Source organism: Cervus elaphus, chromosome 21 (genome assembly GCF_910594005.1).
Source record: "Cervus elaphus chromosome 21, mCerEla1.1, whole genome shotgun sequence".
Lineage (NCBI taxonomy): Eukaryota > Metazoa > Chordata > Mammalia > Artiodactyla > Cervidae > Cervus > Cervus elaphus.
In genome coordinates, this window is record NC_057835.1 from 65102586 (window position 1) to 65123982 (window position 21397).

General features: G+C 39.9%; 1 protein-coding gene across 1 annotated transcript in view; it reads left to right on the forward strand.

Annotated features, from left to right (window-relative positions):
* SNX31 (sorting nexin 31) overlaps positions 1–21397 on the forward strand; it is an 81326-nt gene that overhangs the window by 48882 nt on the left and 11047 nt on the right. The window contains exons 9-11 of the mRNA XM_043879304.1: positions 6905–6997; positions 11048–11251; positions 19257–19370. Of these exons, the coding sequence (XP_043735239.1) occupies positions 6905–6997; positions 11048–11251; positions 19257–19370 (411 nt within the window). The remainder of the gene's footprint in view (positions 1–6904; positions 6998–11047; positions 11252–19256; positions 19371–21397) is intronic.

A 21397-nucleotide genomic window follows, 5' to 3' on the forward strand; every position in this document is an offset into this window, starting at 1 on the left:
GTCCTGCTTTGATCCATGCATAATCATGTTCAATGTACTTTTACCCCTGTTACATGAGTTGGAATGTAATTCACCATTTTAAATGTTCCCTGAGGCTCAGCGCCACGGTATCCTTGCTGTTACAATACCTTGTTAGTTATGTCTGGTGTATCTGCCAGCGCATCCTTGGTTGACAATGCATCACCTAATTCTAATATTGTTTCTGTGGGATGGTTTCTAGGGATACAGAGTAACAAGAATTAGCAACTACTAGCGTCATATGTTTATTGATCTTCATTAAAGAGTTGTAAACCAGGGAGAAACTGATGGTGTTTCCCCCTCTTGCGGCTTGGGAAAATATGGTTTCCTGAATGGTAGTTTTAAAAATGCCTTCTGTCCCCTGCAGCGTCAGTGGCTGCCTCCTCTGGGTGACCTTGGACTGGTCACTTCTTCCTTCTGCAACTGGAACTGCAATGTCTCCCTGTGAAACTGAACTAACAGTCTCTAAGTGTTCTTGCAGCTTTAACAGACTGATGTTCAAACCTTAGCTCTTGGCCTGGCAAAGTTTGCAAGAAACAATATAGCTGATGTCATAACAACCTCTGCCTTTATCATTTCTCAAGTTCGAGTGAAGCTCCTGAGAAATGGACAGGGGGCCCAAGGCCAGCAGGAAGGATGGAACCACAACTGCTGCCTCCTTTGGGAAGTCCTCTCTGTCCCCTCCCTCTCTGCCCCCTTGGCATTTTGTTCTGCCCTCCATCGTGGCAGTCCCACCCAGTGTTGTGAATGCGGGTTCACGTCTGTGTCTCGCTAATTAGACTCTGAATGGCCAAGGGCACAGACTGTGTCCTGGGCGCTTGGGAGATATGAGTGAGCGAGAAGCAATCATCCTTTTAAAAAAAGTCAATGGAAGAAGTCTGGGGAGTTCCTCTGATAAGTCACGGTGCCATCATAATTAACCATTAAGAAATACTCTCAATTTTTTTAAAGCTAGTGTGTCTAGTGATGTCCCAGGAGCCAACACCACAAGGCGTTTCCTTCCTTCTTCTTTTCAAAAATTTGAATGACATTAAACAAAGTGGGGGCTTCCCTTGTAGCTCAGTTGGTAAAGAATCTGCCTGTAATATAGGAGACCTGGGTTCAATTCCTGAGTCAGGAAGATCCCCTGGAGAAGGAAATGGCAACCCACTCTGGTATTCTTGCCTGGAGAATCCCATGGACAGAGGAGCCAGGCAGGCTACAGTCCATGGGGTCGCAAGAGCCGGATACGACTTAGCAACTAAACCACAAACAAAGTGGAAGATTGCCTATAAAAATAGAAGTTTCTGGATTTTCTAAAAAATACCGAAGGCTCTGTCCGGTTTGGGCCTACATTTCAGCAGGGCCCCCGCTGGCCTGGTTACAATTTGTGCAAATTAGAAAAAGGTGCCCCTTCCCCCAGGCAGGTCAAGCCGTGCATCCGGGCGTGTGGTATGGTGAGGGGAGTGTGGGCCGACCACTACCCTCCTAATACCCCCATGGCCTGGTGCCCTTGTGCCGGCCCAACGTGCTCCCTAGCCTTAATCTGTTCTGCCTCCACCACCCGGAGCCAAGTGGCTGCTGCCTTGTTTAAAAAGGCACGTACCCTCCATGTCTCACTACTGTAGACTGCAGAAAGCACTAGAGTGTGTGTGACTGAAGCTCATGAAAACCGTGACTTATGTGATTTCATGCAATTTTATAAATTAGGTTCCACATGAGTCTCCGTCAGCCAGTCTTCGGGGAACCATATAACTGAGTAAAGACATTTATCTAAACTTGACTCTCACTGTCTGGAGTGAGGCACTATATATAATATATTTGAGTGATGACTTGTGAAATCATAATCAGGGTCAAAGGTTTTCAAGGGTAGTAAAACAAAAACATTTATCTTACCTCTCCTTTGGGTATTTAAAGCTCTACATTTGAGAGTCCCAGATCCTCTAATGATGAATGATGTATCTGTAGTTAGTACTTACCTACTTACCACCATGAATGCTGTTTACCTTGTATATTTAGTCAGGTTTCTCTCTGACATCGTTGCCAGGTTCTAACAGTCCTTACAGGGCTCTAAGATCAAGTGAATTCATGAAAGAAAAGGTGTTCCATTCTTCACACCCATGCTAATTCCATTCTTAGTTTAGGTATGGTATCTAAGTTCAGTTTTGAGAACAGTTGACAATAAGGAGAAAATCTGGGGGTGTGTAGCTGCCTATGTGGTCAAAATTCAGTGTCTCGGGCAGTAGGAGGAGGGCTTGGTAGAGTAGTCAGATCCGGGTTTTAATCCAACTGTTGCCGCTTACTTACTGGATTATCTTGAAAGTTATAACATCTCTGGACCTTGATTTTACCCATCTCTAAAATGGGTGTAAATGTTCCTAACCCACAGAACCATTTGAAAAAAGTCAATGAGAAAACTTATCTAAAAAAAGGTTCTCAACAAATAGTAGTTATTTTTCTTCTCCTCTTTAAATCTGTCTCCTTTTCCCCAACTTCAATAGTAATGTCAAAGTGTATTCAGGTTTTCTTTCTCCTCTTGGAGCTAAGGCATACCCTGTCCCTCGGTGATATGAGGAACATAACACATAGACTTACATTCAGACTAAGGTGTATACTATCATATACTATATTATATTCATATACTATATCAGTATATTCATATACTATATTTAGACTATCATATACTAAGGTATAAAGTACTTGATAGCAAAGAATTGTTTGTGGGTTTGCTGTATGTAAGAAGTTGAACAAGATACACTCGGGTAAAGGACTCTGGTTCTTCTCTAGAAGGGTTAACAGTTTGAGGACCCGTGGAAAACTCCATTAAATAAAGCGTGATGTCAGCTAGTGATAAAGAACCCACCTGCTAATGCAGGAGACAGAAGAGATGCAGATCTGATCCCTGGCTCAGGTAGATCCCCTGGAGGAGGCATGGCAACCCAGTCCAGTATTCTTGCCTGGAGAAGCCCATGGACAGAGGAGACTGGGGGACTATAGACCACAGGGTCGCAAGGAGTTGGATACGACTAAAGCGACTTAGCGCAGCACACACGGTCAGCATAGCACGGGGTAAGTGTCTGCAGTTGATGAGATGGAAAGCTGATCTCAGAGCCTGTCCTGGGGCCAGGAAGCATAAAGGGGACGGGAGGCTGCGTGCCAGGAGAAGAGGGGAAGAGCACAGGAAAAGTTGCTGAGGGTTCAGGAAATCCAGGGGGCATCTGTCTTCAGTGATTTCTGGCTTTGAGACCAGTGTTGTTCGGCTTGAACCCGCGGTGCAGACTAGGACAGAGGACTGAGCAGCCCATCAGGGAGTCAGAATTTGGGAACATTTGCTGGTGGCCGTTGCCCAAAGCCCAGCCAACAGGGCCTAATAGTGTATTCACTTCTCATTGTTTCTCAGTTATAAAATTTGTTTTCATCTTAAAAATATGCGCAGATATGGAAGGACTCAAAAACAAAAGTAAACATCATCCCAAATCTTATATCAACCATACATATAAACTCTTAAGTTTTTCAGTGTTTTTATTTTGTATACTATTAATTCATTTCACTCATGTGCACATCCATTTTTCATGACTCCTAAGTGTAACATACAAGGTCGTTGGGGCTTGGTTTATATTTATTGTTTTGTTTTATAAAAATCAGGATCTGATTACTATGCCCTTATTTTGTAACTTGACATGTTTTTAAGTATCAATGATCATAGACTTTTCACATGTTGTTAAATATTTTACATAATTTTAAATAGTAGCATAACCTGTTACTTGGTTGTGCCTAAACTCTATCACCTATTTTGGGGCATTTATTAATAGTACCTACTTCATAAGGTGCTGTGAGGATTGACTTTTTTCTTTATGGGAGGAGGAGCTCTCAAATAATAAAAATTTATTTTCTCACAGTTCCATAGGTCAGAAGTCTGAAATCAAGGTATTGGCAGGGCCATGTTCCCTCTGAAGGTGCTAGGGGAGTTTCTGTCCCTTGTCTCTTTCATCTACTGGTGGCTTCAAGCATTCCTTGGGTGGAATACTACTCAGTCATAAAAAAGATGACATTGTGCCATTTGTGACAACACAGATGGACCTTGAGGGCATTTTGCTAAAATAAGTTAGATGTAGAAAGACAAATGATTTCATCAAAATATAAATTAAATAATAAATAAATAGTATAATAAAATTAATGAACAAACCAAAGCAAACAAAAGCAACTAAGTAGATACCGAGAACAAATTAATAGTTACCAGAGAGAGGAGGGGCTGGGGCTGATTTTGTTTTAGAGCAACTAGAACATTGCCTGACACACAGTAAACATTATACATATGTTTGCCACAACTTATAGTTTAAAATTTTTCAATATTAAAAATGGTAGGAATAATAGCCTTAATAATACATTTTTCTTACATCTATGTTTATCATTCCTGTAGAGGGTTTTAGATTTAAATGCCAAACTATCTCCATAAAGTTGTACCTGTTTAAATTGTGTCAGATCTATATGAACTTCCTATTTCTTCAAACCTTTGCCAACTCTGAATATTATATATATATTTGTCTTCACATTGCCATTCTTTGGAATTGCCTTTCTTTGGGATTGGAATGAAAACTGAGATTTTCCAGTCCTGTGGCCATTGCTGGGTTTTCCAAATTTGTTGGCATATTGAGTGCAGCACTTTCACAGCATCATCTTTTAGGATTTGAAATAAATCAACTGGAATTTCATCACCCCCACTAGCTTTGTTGTAGTGATGCTTCCTAAGAGCCACTTGACTCCGCATTCCAGGATGTCTGGTTCTAGGTGAGAGATCGTGGTTATCTGATCACACCATTCTTTGAGCCAAAGAATGCTCTAACTATCGTACAATTGCACTCATCTCACACACTAGCAAAGTAATGCTCAAAATTCTCCAAGCCAGGCATCAACAGTATGTGAACCATGAACTTCCAGATGTTCAAGCTGTATTTAGAAAAGGCAAAGGAACCAGAGATCAAATTGCCAACATCTGTTGGATCATAGAAAAAGCAAGAGAGTTCCAGAAAAACATCTACTTCTGCTTTATTGATTATACCAAAGCCTTTGACTGTGTGGATCACAACAAACTGTGGAAAATTCTTAAAGAGATGGGAATAGAAGACCACCTGACCTGCCTCCTGAGAAATCTGTATGCAGGTCAAGAAGCAACAGTTAGAACATGACATTGGAACAACGGACTGGTTCCAAATAGGGAAAGGAGTTTGTCAAGGCTGTATATTGTCACCTTGCTTATTTAACTATATGCAGAGTACATCATGAGAAATGCTGGACTGGATGAAGCACATGCTGGAATCAAGATTGCCAGGAGAAATATCAGTAATCTCAGATATGTAGATGACACCACCTTTATGGCAGAAAGTGCAGAAGAACTAAAGAGCCTCTTGATGAAAATGAAAGAGGAGAGTGAAAAAGTTGGCTTAAAACTCAACATTCAGAAAACTAAGATCATGGCATCTTAGCCCATCACTTTGTGGCAAATAGATGGGGAAACAATGGAAACAGTGAGAAACTTAATTTTCTTGGGCTCCAAAATCACTGTAGATGGTGACTGCAGCCATGAAATCAAAAGATGCTTACTCTTTGGAAGAAAAGTTATGACCAACCTAGATAGCATATTAAAAAGCAGAGACATTACTTTGCCAACAAAGGTCCATCTAGTCAAAGCTACGGTTTTTTCAGTTGTCATATATGGATGTGAGAGTTGGACTATAAAAAAAGTTGCTGCTGCTGCTGCTAAGTCACTTCAGTCATGTCCGACTCTGTGCGACCCCATAGACGGCAGCCCACCAAGCTCCCCCGTCCCTGGAATTCTCCAGGCAAGAACACTGGAGTGGGTTGCCAGTTCCTTTTCCACAAAGAAAGTTGAGTGCCAAAGAACTGATGCTTTTGAACTGTGGTGTTGGAGAAGACTCTTGAGAGTCCCTTGGACTTCAAGGAGATCCAACCAGTCCATCCTAAAGGAAATCAGTCCTGAATATTCACTGGAAGGACTGATGCTGGAGCTGAAATTCTAATACTTTGGACACCTGATGTGAAGAACTGACTCTTTTTAAAAGACCCTGATGCTGGGAAAGATTGAAGGTGGGAGGAGAAGGGGATGACAGAGGATGAGATGGTTGGATGGCATCACCGACTCAAAGGACATGAGTTTGAGCAAGCTCCGGGAGTTGGTGATGGACAGGGAAGCCTAGTGTGCTGCAGTCCATGGGGTCAAAAAGAGTTGGACACAACTGAGCGACTGAACTGAACTGATGGGTCTTCACCAAGTTGAGAGGAAAACAGATTCTTTGATTATTAGTGAGGTTTAATCTGTATTTGTCATTTGGAATTCCTTTTTATTAATTGCTGATATATAGCATTTCTTCATTTTCTTATTAGAGATATTTATATTTTTACTATTGCTTTACATAAATAAGATTAACTCTTTGCCACATATGATGCAATTTTGCCTTGGTTTGCCATTTTCTTCTTAGTTTTATTCTTGGTGGCTTTAATATTTTTACATAATTACATATTCATTTGTATGTTATTTGTCTTTGTATCTTAGAAAGGTATTTACTATTGATCAGATAAGAATACTCACTTTTACTTTCTTCTGGTTCTTTTATGGTTTTTACTTTCAAATCTTTAACCTATCTGTGTTTATTTGATTGGGTGGTGTGCGGAAAGAGAGAATTTTATTTTCTTTTCCAAGTGCCACCAGTTGTACCCAAACCACTGTACCCACACCCAGTTAATTTTAAATGTAACCTTTATAACCTGCTAAATCCTTATATATGCCCACTCGGGTCTGTTTTTATAGCCTTTCATACACGAGTATATTTTTGTTAGGTTAATTCATTTCTGTTAAGTTTGCTAATTTTACAACTTTTATTGTTTTAAGGCAATACAGGACATTAAAAAAGAATGGGCCAAACCCACGGAGGTGCAGAGGCAGAAATTAGAGGCTCTCCAGAAAGAAGACAACAGAACAGAGGTGAATGAAATATTGCACCAAGAGAAATCTCTTGGAAGGGAGTTATAGAAACATATTGGAATTGAGCTGTTTCTGTAATTTATAAACCCATCAAGCACTAAAACTGGGGCTCTTTTTAAAAATGAGAATACCTTCATTGATTTTTCTTTTTATAAAATTAATAAAGTCTTATTGTTTAAAGATTCTAAAAAATACAATATAGTATGCGTCCTTTGCCAAGTTAATTAATATAGACCCTCAACATTATTTTTAATGATGCAGAGTATTCTATTTTATGATTATGTTGTCATTTAGCTAACCAATTTCCTATTATTGGAAGTCAGGTTGTTTCCAGGATTTGCTTCTATAAATCATTGTGGCAGTGAGCACCACGAGGCCCAGGACTGAGTCTGTCTAATTTATATAATCCATACTCTGTGTTCCCAACACCTGGTATTGTTCCTGGCTGAAGGTCCCTGAACACAGCAGCCAACATCATCTGTCTTGAATACATGTTCTATTATTCTTTACATTATTTTTTTAAATTCTTTTCTTTATTCATTTTTTCTAGAATTAATTATACTTGGTATATAATAGGTAACCCACTCCAGTATTCTTTTTTTTTAATCCATTTACTATCTTTATTATTATTATTATTATTATTTTTTTTTTTTTGCAGTGGGTTTTGTCATACATTGACATGAATCAGCCATGGAGTTACATGTATTCCCCATCCCGATTCTTTACATTATTTCTTAATATTCATTTTTAAAACTTCCATAAAGATGGCACAGTACCAATGGACATACCCCCAAGAAGTATATGAGTCTGAAAAGTCATATTTTAACAGAAGAAATGGTCTTTGTTTCATTGTATTATCTTTTTGTAAAATCCTTTATACTTTACCAATGCTCATCACCAAAGCACTGATTTTGAAGAAAATGCAAATACAATTTAGATGACTCATTTACACTTAGGTTGATATAGAAAGCCATCCTTCAAAGTCACCGTATTTTGAGAATTTTATTGATGAGTTGCAGAAAAAAAAAAAAGAGGGAAAAAGCATATACTGCCATGATTTAGTATTTCCCCCTTGGTATACTGAGAATTTGGAGAAGGAAATGGCAACCCACTCCAGTATTCTTGCCTGGAGAATCCCACGGACAAAGGAGCCTGGTGGGCTGCCGTCTATGGGGTCGCACAGAGTTGGACAGGACTGAAGCGACTTAGCAGCAACAGCAGCATACTGAGAAATCTTCCCAGGTGGCTCAGATGGTAAAGAATCTTCCCTGGGTTGGGAAGATCCCCTCGAGAAAGGAATGGAAACCCACCCCAGTATTCTTGCCTGGAGATTCCCATGGACAGAGGAGCCTGGAGGGCTACAGTCCATAGGGTCGCAAAGAGTCTGACACAACTGAGTGACTAACTTTCCCACTTTCCCATTGGTATTCCATTACAGCTTTGTCTCAGAAATTTTGGAGTTCAATTTCTCTGCGTGTTTGCAAATTTTTATACTTACAGCTTTTATTTCGATGAATATTATGTTGCTATTGCTTTGGACACAGTTACCAAATCTAAGGACATTTCTGGTCTATAAACTTCTCAGTAAGACTGTTGTTTTTAACCATGCTGCTATGCTCTGACAAAATTTCTGTTTTTGCCATAAAACAAAGTTTATTTTCTATGGTTGAATGTTTAACATCATTTTATCATACTATTTTAATAGTGATCTTTAAAAACTCTCATTTTGAGTGCATGAATTTAGTCCTCTAAATTTTCTTTGCATTTTGTTTGAAGTCAATGCTTTAGTAGTTGACTAAATATAAGGAATAAAAAAGATAACACAATGAAGGAGAGGCCATTTCTTTTGTAAAAATATGTCTTATTTTGTCAGACTCACATGTACTGCTTCAGGATAGAGGATGTGTGGGGTGTTTTTTTCACTTGGAAAAAACTGAACCATTATTCAAGTTAACAAATGATTTTTCTCTTGAAGCATCTAAGAATACTGTTATTAAAACCAATGTTATTTAAGTGTTTATAAAAGTTCTCCTGCTAATGGAGTCAACACATTAACAACTATTGCTTTACTTTATGTACATGTACAAGACAACTTGGAATTGAAAATGAGTGAAATTAACTTAAAGGAGCAGTCATTTGATCTAAATCAGAGAGAGACTGAGCTATGGTCCCTGGTCCACTGTTTGTGTAAATAAAGCTTTATTGGCACATAGCCACACTCACTCATGTATGTGTTATCAAATGGTGATTTTGTGCTAGAGCAGCAGAGGTGGGTACTGGCAACAGTGCTCATATATCCATAGAATTGAAGATATTTACTACATGGCTCTGCAGGTAAGTTTGCCAAATGGTAATATACCTTTTGCAGTTCTACATATTAAATTATCTTTTTCAGGTACTTCTTAAAAGAACAAACTTTCAGAAATTCCATGGTGGTCCAGTGGTTAGGACTCGGTGCTTTCACTGTCATGGCTTGGGTTCAGCCCCTGGTTGGGGAACTTAGATCCTGCAAGCTGTGTGGTGTGTCCAATAACAAAACGAAACTCATTTTCAAGTAGATAATCCTTTTAGATTTCTGTCCTCTGCTTTTCACACAGGCAGTAATATCAGTGCTCCCCACCCCCTCACTTTGAATGGCAGGTGCCAGCTAGCATTTTGAACAAGTTACTTATGCATAACCAACTTCTTAGAGAAATGGAGCTTAACTTTTGGTTAAACAAACACTTTCACCTCTTTTAGAGCACTGCAACCAAGACTGTATTACAGTTTATTACAGATTTTTTGTGTTACCAGAGAGTAAAATAAACAATTAAGGATTTTACCATATAATAAAAAAGTTTTGTAGCAAGAGCCATGAAATTACTCTAAATGCTCTGTGGCGGGATTACTCAGGCCCTGTCCCTACCACACAGGTAACATCTACTCACCACCTGTCATTTCTGATGTCTCCCACTGACCCAAAGGGAGGTCTGGCAGCTGAACGCATCTCCTAAGTGAGTGCATGGGCCTCAGTGCAATGAGCTGGTCCGACACGTGGCCGGGAGGGACGGGAGCCTGGAATACGTCCGCCACTTGGCACCAAGAGTCACCCGTCCCTCATGGCACATGTCTCAGCCTGTTTCCCTTTATCAGAGAGCGCTCACGTAGCCCTCAAAAGGGAGGTGTAAGTTACCTTGCTTCAGGACAGGATTGGGAAAGAGCCAGGTTGTCGCTGAGTGGTCTTCTTTCTGACTTAACCACGTGGTAAGGTGAGAACTACCTTCTCTGAACACACATCTTCCACCCCATCAGGTAGGCCATGGTGAAGGCTGGAAGAACAAAGTGGAGGTCACTAAACTGATGGCAGGTTAGCTGAAGGCAGTCGCCAATGATCACTTTGTTGAAAGGTCCTCAATAGACATTAGCAGGACAGGATGCCAGGACCACAGGTGTGACCTGCAGCTGTCCTCTGTTCTTCAGTAACAACAGAAGCAGAGGGAAAAGCTAAACCTTAAACATAACCAACATTCAACATTCCGCTGGCACTTTGGGGCCGTGAAACTCGACTTAGAGATCAGATTCATTCTCGCCCTCACTTCATTGCCATTTCCACCACTGTCTCTGACAGTGAATACCACCAGCATATAAAGCAGCCTGTAAAAATTTGATCTCAGCTTAGTTGTTGTTTTTTTTTAAACACAGCATCTTAAATATTCACTTTTTGTTTATTCTGCTGCTCTAATCTGCTGAGATAGAATCATAACTACTCATTCGATTACATCCTACTCTTCCTTCATCGTTCACACACTGAATATTTTATTTCCACTATGTCTGAGCACTGTACAAAGGGCAGGGACGTGATGGTCAATGAGGAAGGACACACAGGGAACTTGGGCAGCCCTGTCAGCACGTGGGGCATTGTCTTCATCTGCGTCACCCGGAAGAAAAAGGTGCTTTCACTGTGACTCCATTCCTGGTGTTGTGTTAGAATGGCAGTAGCTTCTGACTTGAGATTTTTCATCTGCTTCAAGCAGTCTTTTGCTTCCTCCATCCCCACCCGTTTTGGAGCAGTTTTTAGAGCTCGCCCGGGAGGTCCGGCACTATGGATATGTACAGCTGGAACCCTGCACCTGTGACCACCCAGAACCGGGCTGCCAGGCCCTTCTTTCCGTCGGCAATAATGAGATCAGCTGCTGCATAACCCTGCCTGATAACCAGACCCTGGACGTCATTTTCCAGATGGACAGAGTGAAGTGCTGGCAGGTCACTTTCCTTGTGAGTATCTTGGCACCTTGCCTTTCCCATCATTTAAAGCCTTCATCCATGATTTTAAAAATCCTAGTGTTCTTGGATGACGGTGTTGGTACGGGGGAGACAGGTTTGCCATTTGAATCAGTACCTTGAGTGGACTGGCATCTAAGCCACTGTAAGCATCATAAAATCCCATGGACAGAGAAGCCTGGTGGGCTACAGTCCATGGGGTCGCAAAGGGTCGGACAGGACTGAGCATGCACGAAGCATCACCTAGTAGTAAAACCTACCTATTATCTGCTACAAGTTCCTCACTCTTGCTGTAGAGACACTCATCTTCTCACCTTCCAACAGCAGACTTCTCTACTGCTTGAAGGATATCTAAAGTAATAACAAAACATGTAGAAATAACAGCTACCATTTACTGAACACTTAATATGTGCTCAGTACCAAGATCTCTATGCTTGGAAACTGGATGCGGCCCAGCAGAGCTATTCTTTTTTTAATTTTTAAAAAATTAATCTATTTTAATTGGAGGATAATTACTTTACAATATTGCGATGGTTCTTGCCATGCATCAACACATATCAGCCACAGGTATACATGTGCCCCCCATCCTGACCCCCCCTCCCACCTCCCTCCCCACCCTATCCCTCTAGGTTGTCCCAGAGCACTAGCTTTGGGTGCCCTGCTTCATGCTTCAAGCTTGCACTGGTCGTGTAATTTACATACGGTAATATACATGTTTCAATGCTACTCTTTCAGATCATCCCACCCTCGCCTTCTCCCACAGAGTCCAAAATTCTGTTCTTTACACCTGTGTCTCTTTTGCTCCCCTGCTTGTAGGATCATTGTTACCATCTTTCTAAATTCCAGGTATATGCATTAATATACAGTATTTGTCTTTCTCTTGCTGACTTACTGCACTGTGTATAATAAGCTCTGGTTTCGTCCACCTCATTAGAACTGACTCAAATGTGTTCTTTTTTTTTTTTTACAGCTGAGTAATATTTCATTGTGTATATGTAACACAACTTTCCTATCTATTCATCTGCCAGTGGACATCTAGGTTGCTTCCATGTCCTAGCTATTGTAAATAGTCTAGCAGAGCTATTCGTAAGGATCTCTGGCGTCACACCTGCATTGCCATGTCCTTCCAAGAGAGAGCTTTCTGCCTAGACTTACTGAGTGCTCACTTTGTACCAGGTGCTATGCTAGGCCATGACACATATGCTATTTAATTAAGTTCTTTTTTTTTTCATTAAGAGGAAAACAAAGGTCAATATTTATAAGAAGTAGTTAGCATTTCTTTTTTTTTTTTTTTTTTAATTTTTTTATTAGTTGGAGGCTAATTACTTCACAACATTTCAGTGGGTTTTGTCATACATTGATATGAATCAGCCATAGATTTACACTTATTCCCCATCCCGATCCCCCCTCCCATCTCCCTCTCCACCCGATTCCTCTGGGTCTTCCCAGTGCACCAGGCCGGAGCACTTGTCTCATGCATCCCACCTGGGCTGGTGATCTGTTTCACCAGCATTTCTTAATAAAGTTCTTAAATATAACCCAGTGAGCTAAGAGGCATTATCCCATTTACACAGGAAATGGAGATTAACGAGTAGAGGACAAACGCTACTAAAGCAACCATGACACCCAGCTACTAAATCCATGAAGCCCATGGGGATTTTTTTAGCTGGCTCAGTACTAGGCCTGTCTGCAGCACTTGATATGTCAACCATGTCTTCCTTTTCACAGCTCCCCCGGCTTCCTCCTTTAATTTTTGTGGGCTGCCTCTCCCTCTGACCACTCCTGAAATGCTAGTGTTTCCTGGGGTTCCATTTCTAGACTCTCTCCTCTACTTATCTCCTGAAGTCAGTTTCCCAGATGACTGTCAACAGGTCCAGTATTTCCTACCGCACTCTTGAAATCTTCACCAAGTGATTCACAGACACCTGAAACTCAGCCTTTCCCCAAACCGGACGCAACCTTATCCATATGCCCAACCTAGGGTTCTTCCTCCTATGTTCCCTATCTTGATAAATGGGACTTCCACCACCACCCCTGGTTGCCAAACCAGCAATCTTGAAATTATCCCTAACTTCTCTCTTATCTTACATTTTTAATTGCTGATGCAGACCTATCTGTTCTATGACACTAATGGTGGTGGTGTTGTTCAGCTGCTAAGTCATGTCCGACTCTTTGCAACCCCACGGACTGCAGCACACCAGGCTTCCCTGTCCTTCACTGTCTCCTGGAGTTTGCTCACATTCATGTCCACTGAGTCAATGATGCTATCTAACCATCTCATCCTCTGCCGGCCCCTTCTCCTTTTGCCTTCAGTCTTTCCCAGCATCAGGGTCTTCTCCAGTGAGTCGGCTCTTCACATCATCCTATGGCACTGCTGACCTTCAAGATTCTCCTTTTCTCTCTGACCTCACGTATTGATCTCAACATTTGCTGCCTGGATGAAATCCCGCAGCCTCCTAACCCTTCTCACTGCCCCACTCTTTCCCTCTTGGGGTCAGAAGGAAAAATCATATGATTTCAGTCCCTTTATGGGAACTTGTTTTGTGGCCAACATTTGGTATATCTTGAAATGTTCAGCGTGCACTTGAGAAAACTGTAAATGCTGCCACTGTTGAGAATGCATATGTTGCCCTAACTCTAACCCTAGAAATATCAACTCAGTCGAGTGGTTAATGACGTTCAAGTCTCCTCTATCCTTACACATTTTTCTCTACTTGTTCTATCAGCTATTGTAAGGAGTGTTAAAATCTTCAAATATAATTGTAGATTTGTCCATTTCTTTAAATTTTGTTAGTTTTTTCCTTCTTGTCTTCTATAGATTATTTTATTATTTAGACATTCATTTGTTCCATTGTTTTTTTAGCCACACCTTTTAAATTTATGGTTACTTAAGAGTATTTAATATACATCTTTTTAACTTATTACAGTCTACTTTTGAATATTACATCATTTCACAAAAAGTTTAAAAACCTTACAACAGTGTACCTCTGTTTGCCCCTCTGTCCTTTATGGTATTTGTTGCCATACATTATTTCTACATATATTATAAACCTCATACTGTGTTATAATTATTTTTGCTTTCAACAGTTAATTACTTTTTAATAATTTTGATATAATTATAGATTCATATGTAGTTGAAAGAAATGGTACAGAGATTTTGCATACACTTTACACACTTTTCTTCAATTATTACATCTTTCAAAACCAGAGTACAGTATCACCACTCAGGCTATTAACATTGATTACAATGAAGAGTCAAGACGTTTCCATCGTCGCAAGGATCCTTCATGTTGGCTTCTTATAGCTGTATCCACTTACTCCCACTCTCATCCTTCCTGAACCCCTGGCAACACTAATCTGTTTGCCATTTTCATATTGTATCATTTTAAGAATATTATATAAAGCTTTTGGAAGTAATGGATATATTTATGACTTGATTGTGGTGATCATTTCATGGCTATGCATATGTCCAAACTCTTCAATTGTGTACATTAAATATGTGCAGTTTTTTTGCACACCAATTATAATCTCAGTTAGAAAACACACACACACACACACATAAAACAAGGTTATGCATCGGTCAGTTGATGAAGACATTGTGACCAGAGGTTCACAACAGCCTAAACCTATATTTCCCCTTGGACTGTGTGTCAGAACTCACTAATGCAGTGTTTATGGTAACTATAGATCACAGCTAGTGTAAACAAGAATTGACTGGTTAGGAGATAAACATAAGTAAAAACAAGGAATTTGTTACCTTAAAAAATAAAAGAATGTTACATGAATATAATCACACAGTATGTAGTCTTTGGGATTTTTTTTTTACTCAGCATAATTCTTTGGAAATTCATTCAGCTTGGTGTGTATATAGCAATAGTTTGTTGCTTTTTGCAGCTGAACAGTATTCCATGATATAGAATAGCTACAATTTTTTTAAACATTCACCCAAAGAAAGATATCTGGTTGTTTCCAGTTATTAGCTATTATGAATAAAGTGTCTATAAATATTCACTTATAGGTTTTTGTCTGAGCACAAGTTTTCATTTCTCTGGGATAAATGCCTAGGAGTGCAATTGCTGGAAGTTTAATTTTTTAAGAAACTGCCAAATTGTTTTCAAGGGAGCTGTGCCAATTTATTATACGTTCCCACCAGCGATGTATGAGCAAGCCAGTCTCTCCACTTTCTCATCAGCATTTGGTACTGTCATTAGTTTTTATTTAGTCATCCTGATAAGTGTGTATTGGTATTCAATTGTGATTTTAATTTGCCTTTCCCTCATGGCTAACGATGTTGAACATCTTTTCATGTGCTTATTTACCATCTGGGTATCTTCTTAGGTGATATGTCTTCATAATTTCTCCCATTTTCCAATTGGATTTTTTGTTTACTATTGAGTTTTGAGAGCACTTACATTCTAGATATTAGTCCTTTTTTGGACATGTGGCTTGCTAGTATATTCCCTCACTTTGTAGTTTTTCATTCTCTTTACAGGGTCTTTTGCAGAACAAAAGACTTTAATTTTGATGAAGCTGTGTGTCTTTATTGTGTTTTGGTGTCAAGTCTAAATTCTTTGCCAAACCCTAAATCCTGAAGAGTTTTTCCCAGGGTGTTTTTTTTTTCCCCCTAAAGATTTCATAGGTATAGGTTATACATTTAAACCCATGAGCTGTTTTGAGTAAATTTTCATGTAAGGTGTGAAATTGACGTCCAATTGCTCCAGGACCATTAGTTGCAAAGGCTATCTTTCTTCAATTGAATTGCTGTCGTATCTTTGTTAAAAAATCAGGTGGGCACATTTGTGTGGGTCTAGTTCTGTTCCATTGATCTTTGTGTAGACACGCAGAGGGAGGCCTAGATCCCTCTACCAATACCACATCATCATTCTCTTCTTCTGTAACAGCTTTATCAAGATATTATTCACATTCCACACAATATAAACTGTACAACTCAGTAGCATTCACTATATTCAGAGTTGTGTAACCATCACCACGATCAATTTTAGAATGCCTCAGAAAGAAGCTCCATACCCTTTGTTTGTTATTTCTTTGCCACCAGGCCTCAGAAACCACTAATTTACTTTCTCCCTCTATAGATTTGCCTGTTCTGAACTTAGCATATTAATGGAATCATACATGGTGCTTGTGACTGTTTTTTTGGGAGGGATACCCAAACAGAGACCAGAGGTCTTTCGAAGTTGAGGAGAAAGAGATAAAAATTTGTGAAGTGGTGGATAGAATTTATGGGATAAAAGAGTAAAGACAAGGGTTTTACATAGAGCAATAGCTCCAGAGAGCACCTTTCAAATCCTTTGGCTAAATAATGATTTGTGCATGTGTGGGCGATGCACAAATTTCCATCTGGGAAGTCTGGGGAAGAAAAACCACTGAAAAGCAGCAGGTTGAACAATTCCAAAAGCAGGTTGAACAATTAAAAAAAGACATACTGATGGTTTTACTTAACATAATGTTTCCAGGGTTCATCCTTGTTTTAGCATATATCTGTACTTTATTCCTTTTTATGGTCAAATAATATTCCATTGTATGGATATATCCACTTATCCATCGATGGTTGTTTCTACCTTTTGACTGTTATGAATTATGCTACTATGAACATTTGTGCATAAGTTGTTTTTTTTTTTTTTTTAATGTGGACATAGGTTTTCATTTCTCTTGGGTATATACCGAAGAGTGGAATTGCTGTTAATTCTACCATAGTGATTATCTTTTATGGTTAACTTTTTGAGGAAAGTCCAGACTGTCATTCACAGTGTCTTCTCCATTTTACATCCCCACCAGCAGCATAAGAGGATTCTAATTTCCCCATATCCTTGCCAGTACTTGTTATTATCTGATTTTTTTTCTTTTTTAAATATGGCCATTCTAATGGATGTAAAGTGGTATCTCACTGTGGTTTTATTTCAGTCTTTTTTTCTCTCTGTGCTTAATTTTGGGTAGTTTCTGTTGTCATGATTTCAAGGTCATCAATCTTCTGTAGCAACTAATGTGCATCTTTCCATCCATTATATTTTTATTTCTACTATTATACATTATTTTTCATCTCTAGAAAGTCCATTAAGGTCTTTTTTATATCTCCCATTTCTCTCCTTATCATGCTATTTTTTCTAAATTTTTGATTTTATGGAGCATATTTAAAATAACTGTTTTTATATTGTGGTCTACTAATTCCATCAGCTCTGACATTTCTATTGATTGATTTTTCTCCTGTTTGCAGAGTACACTTATCTCATACTTTGCACACCAGGTAATTTATTATGGTATCCCAAACGCTGTGAATTTTACATTGTTGAATGCTGGATTTTATTGTATTCCTTTAAAGAAAATTGGATTTTGTTCTGTCACACAATTTAATTACTTGTAATTAGTTTTATTTTTTTGAGACTTTGCTTTTAAGCTTTCTTAGGGCAAGTCAAGAGCAGTCTGGAGGACTAATTTAGTACTTTACTTAATAGCTGCCATTCTTAGAACTCTCTGAGTCTTGTTTATTATGTTATCTCTACTCTGGTTGATAGAAATTATTTCCAGGCTGGTTTAAGAGCTTTTGGAATTGTTCAACCTGCTGCTTTTCAGTGGTTCTTTCTGCAGACTTCCCAGATGCAAATTTGTGCATCGCCCACACACGCACAAATCATTATTTAGCCAAAAGATTTGAAAAGTGCTCTCTGGAGCTCTTGCTCTATGTAAGACCTTCGTCTTTAGTCTTCCATCCCATAAATTCTAACCACCACTTCACAGAGTTTTGTCTCTTTCTCACCAACTTAGCAAGACCCCTGGACTCTGGGTTTCCCTCCCTGTACTGAATCTTGGAAACTCCTCCAGGCAGTAAACTGGGTGACTACAGGGCTCACTTTTCTTGTTTTCTGCTTCTCAGGGTTGACAGTTCTGCATTCTCTGCTGTTCTATGTCTGAAAACAGCTGTTTCTCAGTTCATTTTTTACATTGATGCTACCAGACCCATAGTTCTAAAATACAAATTTGTGTTATTATTCAGCTTTTAAAATCTTTTGACAAATGGCCTGTTGCCCTTAAGATAAAGTTCAGACTCCTCCACTTAGCTTGTAAAACCTGTAACAGCCAGGGCTCTTTTGGTAGCAAATAGTAGAAACCAATACTTCTGGCTCTAGTGGGGGTGGGGGGGGGGAAGGATTTATTAGAGGGATATGAGATAATCCACTGATTTAAAGGAAAGGGTGAAAAAGAAAAAAAAAAGACTGAAATAGAGGCTCAGGATAACCAGGAACCTGAGGAGCTCAAGATTTCTAGAAAACAGGGATTCTTTATCAGGACCTGCTCTTTGGATCCTTCTGCCCTGGAATCGAATGAGAGACCCAGAGTATTTATTTAGTTGTCTTGAGCTTGGGTCACGTGCCACCCTCCAAGAGGGCAGCATTTCCTGACTGTGGTAGCTTGAGAGCCACAGTGAAAGGTTTTTCCCAAGGGAATTTGAAACTCTAGTACCAGAAGAAAAAGTGATCGATGCTGTAAAGCAAAAATCACAGGTGCTTCCTACCAGGCTTCCGGGCTCTGGCCCTGCCCTTCCTCTCTCAGCCCCCATCCATCACAGCAAACGGTTCAGCCACACTCCAGCGTTCCAGGCCCCCTCATGCATCTGCACTTATTTTGTCTTCTTCCAGGAACCACTGGTTACCCCCACACCCCCTCCCCTCAAAAAACCACACAACAAACTTGGATAATTTCTTCTTCTGCTCAGATAACACCCTCCCTCCACTCTCGCCCCACCAGAACTTCCTTTAACTCCTAGTCTGGATTAGATGTCCATCCTGTTCACTTCCATAGACCTGTTTGCTTCCCTTATAATACTTATATCGAACTATGATGATTTATTGTACTTTCATGGCTCCCCAAAAGACTGATAGCGCCTTGGGAATAGGGATATTCTCAGCTGTTTTGATATTTTGTGCAGCACATCAGAGCCATTTAAATTCCTGCTGAATGTCAAGTAATATCTTTTCCTTTGTAGGGGACTCTGCTGGATACGGATGGGCCACAGCAAACTCTCAACCAGAACTTAGAGCTCAGATTTCAGTACTGTGAGGATAGTCACTGGCGGTGGTTTGTTATTTACACCAAACAGGTAAGTTCTCAGGGCAGAGCAGGAAAACCTTCAGTGCTAAATGCTGTCTTGCATGCTGGGGTGGACAAAGCACCTTGCCCTAACCCAAGTGGAGCAGAATAGTAGAGTATGCCACACATGCGCTCTTAGGCCTGTAATACCATTTATTTGTTTTGGTTTTGTTTTATTTTGTGGTTGTTCAGTTGCTAAGTCAGGTCCTATTCTTTGCGGCCCCAAGGACTGCAGCACACCAGTCTTCCCTGTCCTTCACTGTTTCCCAGAGTTTGCTCAGACTTGTGTCCATTGAGTCGGTGATGCCATCTAACCAACTCATCCTCTACTGCCCTCTTCTCCTTTTGTCTTCAGTCTTTCCCAGCATCGGGGTATTTTCCAGTGAGCCGGCTCTCAGACTTGTTTTATTTTACTCGTCACCAAAGCTTTACTATATATTAGAAATAAATTTATTTACCAAGTAACAGAAGACTCAACTATCAGTGACTTAGACCATGAATTAGTTAACTTCTCGAGGAATCAACGATGGTAAACATTTTAGGTTTTTAGGCTCATATGTTCTCTGTTGCAACTACTTAACTCTATTGTTGTAGCACAAAAGAAGCCCCAGACAATATATAAACAAATGGGTATAGCTGTGTTCCAATAAAACTTTATTTATAAACACAAGTGGATGGGGTGAGATTTGTTTGCCAGCCTCTGGCTTATACAATACAAATTTTTATCATCTCACTTAGTAAGAATACTAGAGGGAGATGTTGGCATCCCTATAATTCTTTTGGCCTTTTCCAAGTAGATAAAAGCAAAAGTCATACCTCAGAACCACCCCTCCACTCCCCAGTAGACTTTCCATTTTGTCTTACTGGCCAGAACTGGGTCACATGAGTACTCCTAGCTTCAAGGGAGTCTGGCTTCAACGGAATCTGGGAAGCAAGCATTTATCATAGAGGAACAGGATTCATAACCAGGATATCATAACTTAGGATAAGCATGAGTCATTGCCTAGAGCTGGGTACTTTGTCATTCTCAAATCAGGGTTCTGTTACTAGGGAAGGAGGGACAATGGCTTTTGGGTAGCAATAGTTAAATCCGAAGTAAATGTGAAATACTTTAAATAAAAAATCCATTAAAAATCTAATTTTCTATATGCCAGATCCAATTGGAAATTCTTTTTTACTTAGCTAACTTAAACTATTTCAATTTGGAGTCAAAGCTGAAAGTGTTCTAAAACAAAACCAAAATATCAAAGTAATCTTTGCATCAACATTATATTCAACTTGAGTACCTGGTGTGCGTGCTCAGGCTCACTTGCTCAGACTCCTCTGTCCATGGGATTTTCCAGGCAAAAATACTAGAGCAGGTTGCCATGCCCTCCTCCAGGGGATCTTCCTGACCCAGGGATCGAACCCACGTCTCCTGCAATGGCAGGCGAATTCTTTACCACTGCGCCTGGTGATCACATTCAGTTCTGTGTTCCATGCAGCATTCCAGTTTTAGGCAACCAAAGCTCAGTTTTAACTCTCCACTAGTACAGTTCTGATCAAGAGATAATAGATATCCATGTCCTCTGAAAAACAAAGTACTAAATTAAAATCCCAGGTTGAAGAAATGGTCCCCCAGGTTCACCTTAAATATAAAACATCCTTAGGGAAGTGATAGGATGGTTTGCTGAGGCAAGATCTGCAGTCACGTGGAAACACACAGAGAGATTTTGGCAGCGAAACCACCCCCTTCCCTCTGAATGCTAAGTGCGGTAGTTAAATTTTATTATGGTCTTTTAATCTAGTCTGTACAAATGAGTTTAAGCCACTAAGGAGAGGTGCAATAAACATCCTTTGAAAAGAGTCCTAGTCAGGTCTTACTTTCTTTGGAGTGTGGATTTATCGATGTGCACCCAAGGGCTACTTCCGCAAAAGGCAGAAATGTGGTTTGTGTGCCTTGCAAATACAAAAAGCGGGCTTGGCCCGACTTTTTCCTGGACCCTTTAAATGGAAGCTTAGTCCCTTTATATACATACAGTAAGATTTATTGATTTA